The sequence below is a fragment of the Cervus canadensis genome, chromosome 12 (assembly GCF_019320065.1).
Source record: "Cervus canadensis isolate Bull #8, Minnesota chromosome 12, ASM1932006v1, whole genome shotgun sequence".
NCBI classification, from domain to species: Eukaryota; Metazoa; Chordata; class Mammalia; order Artiodactyla; family Cervidae; genus Cervus; species Cervus canadensis.
The window spans coordinates 66,472,410-66,485,336 of NC_057397.1; the positions used below are offsets into that span (position 1 = coordinate 66,472,410).

General features: G+C 40.8%; 1 protein-coding gene across 5 annotated transcripts in view; it reads left to right on the plus strand.

The window, feature by feature from the left end:
- The window catches only part of CDH17 (cadherin 17), an 86,526-nt gene that overhangs the window by 26,545 nt on the left and 47,054 nt on the right, over positions 1-12,927 (plus strand). For all 5 annotated transcript variants that reach the window (XM_043484149.1, XM_043484151.1, XM_043484153.1 and 2 more), the window contains exons 3-4: positions 70-168; positions 12,750-12,884. In XM_043484149.1, coding sequence (XP_043340084.1) covers positions 70-168; positions 12,750-12,884 — 234 coding nt within the window. The remainder of the gene's footprint in view (positions 1-69; positions 169-12,749; positions 12,885-12,927) is intronic.

Consider the following 12,927-nt stretch of genomic DNA (forward strand, 5'->3'; position numbering starts at 1 on the left):
CAAGTGGCACATATACATTCATAGTACATGGTGTTGCTAATTTTCTCTTTTTCTTTCATCTTTTAACAGACAACTGGATATGGGCAAGAGGGAAAGTTTAGTGGACCTCTAAAACCCATGACTTTTTCCATTTTTGAAGGCCAAGAACCGAGTCAACTCATATTCCAGGTAAGGGCTACTCTTAGTCCCTGTCATCTTGATTTTGTAGGCTCTCTCCATGGACTTTTACTCCTTTATCTACTGGACACCCTGAAATAAAATAGAGGCCTAGGAAATCTCATTATGGAGAATGGTTTCAGGAGCCAAGAGACAAGCAGCCTCAGTAATACCAGGCATCCTCATTCGGACTTCCTCTGGTATCTGGGGTATCCCCCATCCCTGAGGTGGGGACCTTAGGGCCTGTAGACTCCAACCCTCCCCGGGGGTGGGAAGGGAACCAGTCTTGGAAGGGGGTGGTTATCTGAGTCCTGGTCTGTTCCGTGAGCTGGCTGCTTGCCGAGTTTGAAGATGCAAATTCTCTGGATTAGCGCTGGAATAGCCTGCCTTCCTGGAGAAGGAAATGGCAACCCACTCCAGTATTCTTGCCTGGAGAATCCCGTGGATGGAGAAGCCTGGTGGGCGATAGTCTATGGGGTTGCAGAGTCGGACACGACTGAGCAACTAACACACACACACAGCCTGCCTTCCCCGCTGCCTCCTCTGCGCCCGTCTCTAGGCCTCACCCAGGCGTTGGCCGAGACACACTGGGAGGCAGGCATCTTGTTTACTTAGTTAACTGAGAGAAGCCTCAGATTGAGGGTGGACGCCAGGGGCTTGAAGGGCAAGATACTTCAGCTTTAGGGGCACTGAAGTAATCCTGGAAACATAATGGACAGAGGGAGAAAAACATACTACTGCATTGGTCAGAAACCCCCTGGGGAAGCCTGCTTGGCCCTGGAGTGGTTGAAGAGGCTTTGATGGGCCTTAGGGGGTGCCCATGACTCCCTGCCCCATGCACTGGGGGAGCAACAGGGTTGCTAAACTACTGTCTGAGTTGGGTATGCCTTCTGTTAAGTTCCCCGCATCTCTTTTGTTGGACAGTTCCCATCCACAGAGGAGGGCCTGAAAGCTGCCTCTTCCCACCTTCTGTCATTTGGTACCAGATCAGTGCGAAGTGGCCCTATTATATGAGCTGGTGGGGGTGCACAGGTATCTCTGTGCCCCCGCTGTGGGGTGTTGCAGAGGCTTTGACCTCTCCTGTCAGGGGAGTCAGGCCCTGAGGGAGGAGCAAATGCTTTGAGAGCTTAGACAGAAGAGCACTTCAGCAAAGGCACAGCTGGGACACCTGCCCTGTGCCGGGAGAGGGCAGGGCGTGCCTGGGTTCTGGCAGAAGGCCAGTGAGGCCGGGAAGCTGTGGGCCTGGAGAAGGAGGTAGGAGCGGAGGCCGCAGAGAGAGGAAGGACCCTGACTTCTAAGGGTCTTAGATTTCCCCCCAGAGGAGCAGGCCTGAATCAAGTCTCCATTCAGGGCTGCAAAGTGGAGGGGGCTGGAAAACAGGAGAGGATGCCAGGAAACTGGTTGGGAGTCTCTGGCAAGGGCCACTTAGGGGAAGATCTCCTTGTTAACTGACTCTGTCTCCCTCGCCAGGGAGCATTTAGTTAGAGATTTCTCATTTACATTTGGAAAGTCCTTTTCATTTGTGTGTTTTTATGCTTCATAAGTTGGTAAGAATGCTGTGGGCCAGGCACACATTCATCTCCTTTTATGAACTGTGCAGAAAGTGCCTACTGTTACAAGATGCTGTGCTGGGTCCTGGGGGTGCAGGATGAGACCCACAGCATCCCTGCCCCCAGAGAGCTCTTGGGTAGCAGAAGGAGACTAACCAGAAAGCAAACAGTGCAGTGGAAGGTTCTGATTGGAGGCTGGTGGGCTGCAGAGGGGACCAAGTGCAGGCGGAGAAAGAGTGGTCGATTTTAAGAGTGGAGGGTAGTCGTTGGACAGAAAAGGTTTCATTGGACCCCTGAACTGAGTATTTAAAGTTGACCAGGCACTCCCCAACAGAAAGAAGGCCCTGAGGACTAGATGGAAAAAAAATAAGGGGGCATGCATTTAGCAAGAAAATGAAAGATGGCAGGTGGTTTAGGGTGGGAGGGGGTGTGAGGAGAAGGAGAGACTGCTGAGGGTGGGGGGTTGGTGTGGGGGTCCAGACTGGCTGTTTAACCTGTGCCAGGTGGCAGGACCCACTAGGACGTTAAGGAAGGGGTGAAGGAGTTAGGCTGTGTTTGCCCAGACCTACTCTGTGATCGCTTTGAGGGTATGATGAGGGGAGTGAGCCTGGAGGTGGGAAGGGTCTTGGGACACTGTTTGCCATAGAACCACTGGGACGTGATGGAAGCCTGGTGTAAGCAAGTATAAACGGGAGTGGAGGGGAGGGGAGGGGTGGGAGCAATGCCAGGGGGTCCCAGGTGCTGGAATTGGTTACCGAGTGAGCGCAGGCAGTGAGAGAAGGTGTTGAGGCTAACTCTGGGGTCTCTGGATTGCTTGACTGGCTGGTTCATGGTGTCATTCAGAGAGAGAGAGAGAGAAGGAGAGGAGGGAAAGTTTATGGGAAAGTAAGTTTTAGCCTTGTTGAATTTAATCTGTGGGGTTAGTGAGGTGGAGATGTTTAGGAGACAGTGGCCACATGAGTTTGGAGCTGTAGGCCAGGGAGTCTTCCTCTCACAGTTGCTAATCCAGGGCTTGGGTTTGAAAGCCCATCTGTAGTGAGTACCTCAACTACCCACAGGGGCCAGGTAGACGAGGAATGGTACTATCTTGGGATAAGAAAGGCAATAACAAAAAAGAAAACAGATGTAGAAAACCCCCAACTGTGCAAATGTGAAATTAAAAGTCTTCTGACACTTGGTTTCAGCCTGTGGGACACAGGGGACAATGGGGAGGGTGGCAAACTGTGGGTGCCTCAGAGGGCAGAGGCTCAGTGCAATTCCAGATAATTTCTCAAATCAGAATTTGTGTATGGTATTACAGGATTTCATGATTTTTTCCACAAAAGTCAGACATTTTTCTATTTATGTAGAATTTCCTAAGAATCTAGATATTTCCTAAGAATAAAAATCTAAGAATATTGGCACAGTTAAAAGAAAAAATCATCCTATAATCAAAGCAAAAGCTATCTGTGGGCCAGAGAGTCTGCCGTCACTTCTTCGGGCAGAAAGGAATGGATGTTCTGTGAGTACAGGTCCATGTCTTGTTCAACAGAATCAGAACTGTGTATAGTTTTGATGTACTGAACTGCACAATCTCCAACTTACAAACATCACAGACCTAGAAATTGCTTCTTAGGACCCTTTCACAGTCTCTGAGGATTCCAGCCAGTAAAATCATTCTTTGGGTTGCTCCACTTTATTTTCTGTTCTTTTTCCATCAGTCATGCTACAAAGCTTATCTCTTCTAGGCAGGAAATGAGAGGCCCGTTGTCATGGCTGAAAGTTCTTGTGTATGGGTGTGTGTGTTACAGTGGAGAAGTATGAGATGGAGGAGATTTCCTTCTAGAATCTCAGAGTCTTTGCGCTAGAAAACACCTTAGAGACTTTTTGTACCAACTGCTTGTTTTACAGATAGGGAAACTGAGACTTAAATAAGTTAATGGCATGACTGATATTATAACCCTGCTGTTCTCATGTTCTAGTCGAGTCTGTCATGCTACCCAACACCATATATGGCTTCCCAGGCGGCGCTAGTGGTAAAGAACCCGCCTGTCAGTGCAGGTAGAAATAAGGGACATGGGTTCAATCCCTGGGCTTGGGAAGATCCCCTGGAGAAGGGCATGGCAAGCCACTCTGGTATTCTTGCCTGGAGAATCCCATGAACAGAGGAGCCTGGTGGGCTATAGTCTATAGGGTCACACAGAGTCAGGCACAACTGAAGTGACTGAGATGCATGCAACACCATATGCAAAAATTAACTCAAAATGGATTAAAAACCTAGATGTAAGACCAAAACCATAAAACTCCTAGAAGAAAACATAAGCAGAACACTCTTTGGTATAAATCATATCTGTCTTCTAAAGCAAAGGAAATGAAAGCAAAAATAAGCAAGTTAAACCTAATTAAATTCCAAAGTTTTTGCATAGCAAAGGAAATCATTGATAAAATGAAGACAATCAACAGAATGGGAGAAAATGTTTGCAAATGATATAACTGATAAGGGGTTAATATCCAAAATATACAAAGAGCTCATACAACTCAATATCAGAAAACAACCTAACTAAAAAAATGGGTGGAAGACTGAGATAGACATTTTTCCAAAGAGGACATGCAGAAGGCCAACAGGCACTTGAAAGATATTCAACATTGTTAACCCTCAGAGAAATGTAAGTTAATAAACTTTAGAAATGATCCCTGAAAGTATAGTCTTGAGAAATGCAAATTTAAACCACAAAGAGATAGCACCTCAAGTTGTCAGAATGGCTATCCTCAGAAAGAGCACAGATAACAAAGGTTGGTGAGGATGTGGAGAAAAAGGAACTGCTCATGCACTTTTTATTGGGAATATAAATTGGTGCAGTCACTGTGGAAAATTGTATGAACATTTCTCGAAAAATAGAGCTACCATATGACCCAGTGATTCCACTCCTGGATATATGTGAAAGAAAATGAAAACACTAATTCAGAAAGATACATGCACCCCAATATTCATAGTAATAGTATTTACAGTCGCCAAGATATGGAAGCAAGCTAAGTGTCCATCAATGGATGAATGGATACAAAATATGTGAAACACACACACAATGGAATACTCAGTTCAGTTCAGTCACTCAGTTGTGTCTGACTCTTTGCGACCCCATGAATCGCAGCATGCCAGGCCTCCCTGTCCATCATCAACTCCTGGAGTCCACCCAAACCCATGTCCATCAAGTTGGTGATGCCATCCAGCCATCTCATCCTCTCTTGTCCCCTTCTCCTCCTGCCTCCAATCTCTCCCAGCATCAGGGTCTTTTCCAATGAGTCAACTCTTCGAATGAGGTGGCCAAAGTATTGGAGTTTCAGCTTCAGCGTCAGTCCTTCCAATGAACACCCAGGACTGATATCCTTCAGGATGGACTGGATGGAATACTACTCAGCCATAAAAAGAACGTCCCTGCTGGCTGAGACTGTAAAGAATTTGCCTGCAGTGCAAGAGAACCAGGTTTAATCCCTGAGTCGGGAAGATCCCCTGGAAAGGGAATGGCAACCAACTCCTGTATTCTTGCCTGGAAAATCCCATGGACAGAGAAGCCTGGCAGGCTACAGACCATGGGGTTGCAAACAGTCAGATGTGACTGAGCAACTAACACTTTCACTTTCATAAAAAGAATGAAAATTTGCCACTTGCAGCAATATGGATGGACTGATAGGGTATTATGCTAAGTGAAATAAATCAGACAGAGAAAGAGAAATATTGTATGAAATCATTTATATGTGGAATCTGAAAAACAGAACAAACTAGTGACTACAACAAAAAAGACTCATAGGCACAGAGAACAAACTACTGGTTACCAGTGACAGGTTGGGGGAAAGGAAGGGGCAAGATAGATGTAGGGGATTAACAGGTACAAACTATTATGGACAGCAAGTGGATCAAACCAGTCCATCCTAAAAGAAATCAACCCTGAATATTCCTTAGAAGAACTGATGTTGAACCTGATACTCCAATACTTCGGCCACCTGATGCAAAGAGCTGACTCAGTGGAAAAGACCCTGATGCTGGGAAAGATTGAAGGCAGGAGGGGAAGGGGACGATAGAGGATGAGATTGTTGGATAGCATCATTGACTCAATGGAGATGAGTTTGCGCAAACTCCAGGAGATAGTGAAGGACAGGGAAGCCTGGTGTGCTGCAGTTCATGGAGTTGCAACGAGTTGGACACAACTTAGCAACTGAACAAGAACAAATAATCTACAGGGATGTATTGTACAACACAGGGAAGAGGACCAGTATTTTGTCGTAACTATTAGTGGAATATAACCTTTAAACGTTGTGAATCACTATGTTGTACCCTCTAATTTATATAATATTGTGTGGTGTGCATTGCTTTGCTTAGTTGCTCAGCCTTGTCCGACTCTCTGTGACCCCACGGACTGCAGTCCTCCTGGCTTCTCTGTCCATGGGGATTCTCCAGGCAAGAATACTGGAGTGGGTGGCCATGCCCTCCTCCAGGGGATCTTCCTAACCCAGAGAATGAACCCAGGTTTCCTGCATTGCAGGTGAAGTCTTTACCACCTGAGCCACCAGGGAAGCCTATGTAATATTGTGCTTCAATTTAAATTAAAAAGTAGGTTACATGGCAAAAAATAAAATAAAATCTGACATCTCAGGGAAAAAAAAAGCACTTCATACTCTCTCCATCTTTGGATGTAGAGATGATGTGGAAAACTCAGCTTTGGTAAGATGTACTCTGAGCTCTTTATTCCAGTGGTAGCAAGGAGTTGTCCCAGTCCCCTCATCTGTACCACTCAAAGAACTTTTTACCTGAAGTCAGGGAGGCACAAAACAAGCTTATTGCCCCATGAGGTTGATCCTTGCGCTGTTAACATATCTTCTAAACAAGAAAGAGAGAAAAGGAAGGAAGGAAGAAAGGAAGGAAGGAACTACACATCTATGACTTCTTTCATGGAAGATTTGCAACTGTCCCCAGCTCTGTACTCTCAGGGGCTTCCAGATGAAAGAATTGCATGATACATTTCTGAGATAGGTCATTTTTTGCCTTTTCTCTTTGTAATGTATGAGATGTAACTCACATATCTTAAGATTTGCCCTTTTAAAGTGGCCAATTCTTTGGTTTCTAATATATCATAAAAATATGCAACCATCACCACTGTCTGATCTCAGAACACTTTCTCCAGCCTCAAAGAAACCCTGTACCCACTGGCAGTCACTCTTTCCTCTCCTCCCAACTCCTGGCAAACACTAATTTACTTTCAGTCTCTATAGATTTGCCTTCATAAAAATGAAATCATATAACATGTGACCTTTTGTGTATAGTGTCTTTTACTTAGCATAATATTTTCAAGGTTCATCCATATTGTAGCAGGTATTAGTATCCATTCCTTTTTAATAGCTGAATAATATTCCATTGTGTGAATATACTACCTTTTGAATACCATTTATCATTTGATGGACATTTATGGCTATTACAAAGTAATGGTATTATGGACATTCATATACAATTTTTCGTGAGGACATATATTTTCCATTCTCTTGAATATATACCTAAGAGTAAAATTTCTGAGTCGTGATGAATTTAATATTTAGCCTTTTGAATAACTGTAAAATTGGTCTGCAAAACAACTGAACTATTTTACATTCCCACCAGCATTATATAAGTGTTCTGATTTCTCCACATCCTTGGCAACGCTTGTTACCATTTTTTTTTTTTTTTTTATTAAAGCTATCCTAGTGGAGTAGAGTGGTTTCTTTGTGGTTTGGGTTTGCATTTCCCTAATGTTTAATGTTAATATCTTTTAATGTACTTATGAGCTATTTGTATCTGTTCTTTGGAGAAATGTCTCTTCAAATCCTTTGCCTATTTTTGAAATGGATTATGTCTTTTTATTGTTGTAAGAGCTGTTTATATATTCTGCATAAAGTTCCTTATCATACAAATAATTTGCAAATACTTTCTCACATTCCATAGGTTATCTTTTCAGTTTCTTGGTGATGTCATTTGAAGCACAAAAGCTTTTAATTTTAAAGTTCAATTTATTTATTTTATTTTCTGTTTGTGCTTTTGATATAATCTAAAAAACTATTGCCTGATCAAGAGTCATAAAGTTTTATGCCTGTGTTTTCTTCTCAGAGTTTTATAGTTTTAACTCTAACATTTAGGTCTTTGATCTATTTTTAGTTTTATTGTGCATGGTGCAAGGTAGGGATCTAACTTCATTTTCTTTTGCATGTGAGAATGCAGTTGTTCAAGCATCATTTGTTGAAAACACTATCTTTTCCCCTTGAATAATCTTAGCACCTTTGTTGGAAATTAATTTGACAGTAAATACAAAAGTTTATTCTGTACTCCTGATTTTGGTTCCACTGATCTATATGTCTATCCTTATGCCATTGCCATAAGCTTATTGCCCCATGAGGTTGATCCTTGGGTTATTAACATATCCTCCAAAAACGAAAGAAAGAAATTCTTATACAGTTCTAATATTGTACCTTTGTAGTAAAGTTTGAAATGAGGCACTGTTAAGTCTCCCAACTTGGTTCTTTTTCAAGATTGTTTTGGTTATTCTGGGTCTTTTATATTTTTACCTAAATTTTAGGATCATCCTGTTAATTCCACAAACAAGACATAGGTAATTTTGATAGGGATTGTGTTGAATCAATATCTCAACTTAGGGAATATTACTATCTTGAAAATCTTGTTTTTCAGTTTTTAATCATGGGGTGTTTTGCATTTATTTAGATCTTTAATTTCTTTCAACAATGATTTGTAGTTTTCAGTTTACAACTCTTGTATTTCTTAGGTTAAATTTATTTTGAAGTATGTTATTCTTTTTAATCTTATTGTGTATGGAGTTGTTTTCATAACATCACTTTCAGCTTTATTTTTGCTAGTGTATAGAAATAGTATTGAGTTTTGTATATTGATCTTTTGTCCTGCAGCCTCACTGGATTTGTTTATTTGCTGTAAAATTCTTTTTAGATCCCTTAGGATTTTCCATATATAAGATCATGTCTCCTGTGAATAGAGGTACTTTTACTTTCCAATCAGGATGACTTTTATTTTTCCTCTTGCCTAGGATCTCGAGTATAATATTAGATAGGAAGTCCCCTACATACGAATGAGTTCTGTTCTGAGAGTGCATTCTTAAGTCCAATTTGTTCATAAGTCCAATAAAGTTAGCCTAGGCACCCAACTAACACAGTTGGCTATAGAGTACCATATTATAATTGATTTATAATACTTTTCACACAAATAATATGCAAAAAACAAACATAAAAATAAGGAAAACATTTTTAACCTTACAGAATAGTACCTTGAGAAGTACAGGACAACATCTGACATACAGAGGCTGGTACAGAGTTAGTAGGCAAGAAGAGTTACTGATCTGAAGAGGGAGAGGAGGTGGGAGATGATAGAGCTGAAGCATTGTCAGCAGTAGGAGGTGGAGGGCGAGCTGCGATTTCACTCCCACCTGATGTTGATAGCACAGGTTCTTGTTCCTTGCTGGATTCAATTCTATCTACCCTTTTGATAAAATGATCCAGTGATGTCTGGGTAGTGCCTCTTTTTTTCTCATCATAGATGATATCTTGGGCTGGAAATTAAGACACCATACTTCTCACTCTATACAGTGCGTGCTCGCTCAGTCGCTCAGTCTTATCTGACTCTTTGAGACCCCAGGGACTGTAGCCCACCAGGCTCTTCTGTCCATGGGATTCTCCAGACAAGAATACTGGAGTGGGTTACTATTTCCTCCTCCAGGGGATCTTCCCAACCCAGGGCTTGAACTAGCATCTCCTGTGTCTCCTACATCGGAAGGCAGGCTCTTCTCACTACTGAACCATCTGAGAAGCCCATTCTCTACAGAACTGTAAAGGACACAAAAGCGCAACTCCTTTTAGAGGACGGACACATGTGATAATGTGCGCCAGATAAGTGAACTAACTTAAGACATGCAAACGCATATTTGAATCTTTGAGAGCTCGCACTTGAAGGGGACTTACTAGGTAGAAGTGACATGATTGGGCTTCATTTTCTTGTTCCTGATCATATGGGGAAAGCTTTCAGTCTTTCACCACTAAGTATAATATTAATATTAACTGTGGGTTTTCCTTATATATCCTTTATCAGGTTGAGGTATTTACCTTCTATTCCTGAATTGTTGCATATTTTTCATCATGAAAGGATATTGGATTTTGTGGAATGATTTTCTGCCTCTATTGAGATACTCGTCTGGTTTTGTCCTTTATTCTATTAATATGGGGTATTAAATTAATTGATTTTTGTATGTAGAACCAGCCTTGTATTCTGGGATAAATGCCACTTGGTCATGATATATAATTTTTTATAGTTGCTAGATTCAGTTTGCTAGTATTTTGTTGAAAACTTTTGCATCTGTATTTATGAGAGATATTGCTCTGCAGTTTTATTGTATTTTTTTCTGGTTTACATATAAGGATGATACTGGCCTCAAAGAATAAGTTAGGAAGTGTTCCATATTCTTTTTTTTTTTTGGAAGTATTTGTGAAACTTTGGTGTTAATTCTTCCATACTTGTTAGGTAGAATTCACCAGTGAAGTTATCTAGACCTGGACTTTCCTTTGTGGGAATTTTTTAAATTACTAGCTCAATCTCTTTACTTGATATAGTTCTTTTATTCTTTTGTCAATTTTGGTTCAGTTCAGTTCAGTTCAGTCGCTCAGTCGTGTCTGACTCTTGTGACCCCATGGACTGCAGCAGTCCAGGCCTCCCTGTCCATCACCAACTTCCGGAGTTTACTCAAACTCATGTCAATTGAGTCTGTGATGCCATCCAACCAACTTATCCTCTATCATCCCCTTCTCTCCCTGCCTTCAATCTTTCCCAGCATCTAGGTCTTTTCAGATGAGTCAGTTCTTTGCATCAGGTGGCCAAAGTATTGGAGTTTCAGCTTTAGCATCAGTCCTTCCAGTGGATATTCAGGACTGAATTCCTTTAGGATGTACTGGTTGGATCTCCTTGCAGTCCAAGGGACTCTCAAGAGTCTTCTCCAACACCACAGTTCAAAAGCATCAATTCTTCAGCGCTCAGCTTTCTTTATAGTCCAACTCTCACATCCATACATAACTACTAGAAAAAACATAGCTTTGACTAGACAGACCTTTGTTGGCAAAGTAATGTCTCTGCTTTTTAATAAGCTGTCTAGATTGGTCATAACTTTTCTTCCAAGGAGCAAGTGTCTTTTAATTTCATAGCTGCAGTCACCATCTGCAGTGATTTTGGAGCCCAAAAAAATAAACTGTTTCCCGATCTGTTTGCCATGAAGTGATGGGACCAGATGCCATGATTTTAGTTGCCTGAATGTTGAGTTTTAAGCCAACTTTTTCACTCTCCTCTTTCACTTTCATCAAGAGGCTCTTTAGTTCTTCTTCGCTTTCTGCCATAAGGGTGGTGTCATCTGCATATCTGAGGTTATTGATATTTTTCCCGGCAATCTTGATTCCAGCTTGTGCTTCATCCAGTCCAGCATTTCTCATGATGTACTCTGCATAGAAGTTAAATAAGCAGGGTGACAACATACAGTCTTGACGTACTCCTTTCCCAATTTGGAACCAGTCTGTTGTTCCATGTCCAATTCTAGCTATTGCTTCTTGACCTGCATACAGATTTCCCAGGAGGCAGATCAGATGGTCTGGTATTCCCATCTCTTGAAGAATTTTCCACAGTTTGTGGTGACCCACACAGTCCAAGGCTTTGGCATAGTCAAATTTGGTAGTTTTTGTCTAAGAATTCATCCATTTCACCTAGGTTGTCTGATTTGTGAGAAAACGATTGCTTGTATTATTCTATTTAGATTTTTTTATCTCTGTAAGTTTGGTAGTGATGTTCCTTTTTTTTGGTTTTTTTTGGTTGTTCCATGTGTGGCTTGCAGGTTCTTAGTTCCTCAACCAGATATTGAACTGGTTGAGGTAAGTCCAGTTGAAGATTTTTTTTCTCTGTATTGATCTTTAAAAAAAAAAACAAAAAACTTTTGGTTTTGTTGATTTTCTCCTTTGCTTTTCATTAATTTCCACTTTACATTTCCTTCTGCTTGCTCTGGGTTAGTTTAGTCATCATTTATTTAGTTTCTTTTTAAAAATATTTTAAAATTTATTTATGGCTGCACTGGGTCTTCATTGCTACATGTGGGCTTTCTCTAGTTGTGGTGAGCAGGGGCTACTCTTTATTGCCATGAGCGGGCTTCTCATTTCAGTGGCTTTTTTTTTGTGGAGCACAAGCCATTTATTGTTTAAAAAATATTTCCTTAAGATAAATTCTGTTTAGCAATGTTTGCTATTAAAGGCTAAAAACATTTTATGCCTCAAGTTATTTCCAAAAGGATTATGCTCATTTATATTTTCATTAATAATATATGTACTTCTTTACATTCTTGACAAGAGCTTTTACAACATTGCTATTATTGATTTTTAATTTGTGAATATAGAAAAATATATTAAAATTGTTAATGAGGTTGAATGACTTTTATGTCTGCTCCATTTTACGTAAATTTTCTCTTCCATGGTCTTAAAAGTACTGTAGCTATCCCATGAATGATCATTGACATTTTCTTCATTTCTGAAAAAGTGAGATTTTCATACAGAATTTTATCAAATAAAGCCACTTTAACATTGTTTTCCTTAACATTAAAATATCTCTTAATCTTTGTCATAGTTTTTAGAAGTACTAAATGCTGTCTTTTTCATCCTAGCAGTGAAACTACACTTCTTAATGTTTCTTAGAAGCTAGTAGTAATACGGCTGTCAGATATTCCCAGAAAAATCTCATCTAACTCTAGCTATAATGTAAAGTATCAATTGATTTTTGTAAATATATTGAATTAAGTCATATGTTGTTTCTTGAGGGAAATGTAGTTTGAATGTTAGTTAATATTAAAGCAAACTTTTAGAATGTATCCCTTTAAAAACTTAGCAATTCTTATTTTGGTGATTGTGCAAATGAAAATGTTTCCTGAAATTGGTGACTTACTACAAATTCTACAACATTGCTTTTCCTTGTGACTTAATCTAATTTTTGCTTTTTCCTAGTTTAAGGCCAATCCTCCTGCTGTGACTTTCAAACTAACGGGGGAGACAGATGGGATATTTCAGATACAACCTGACGGACTTCTATATCACAACAAAACCCTGGACAGGGAAACAAGAGCTGTTCACAGACTCCAGGTGAGCTGACGCCAGACAACGGACACTAACTCCAGTCTCTGAG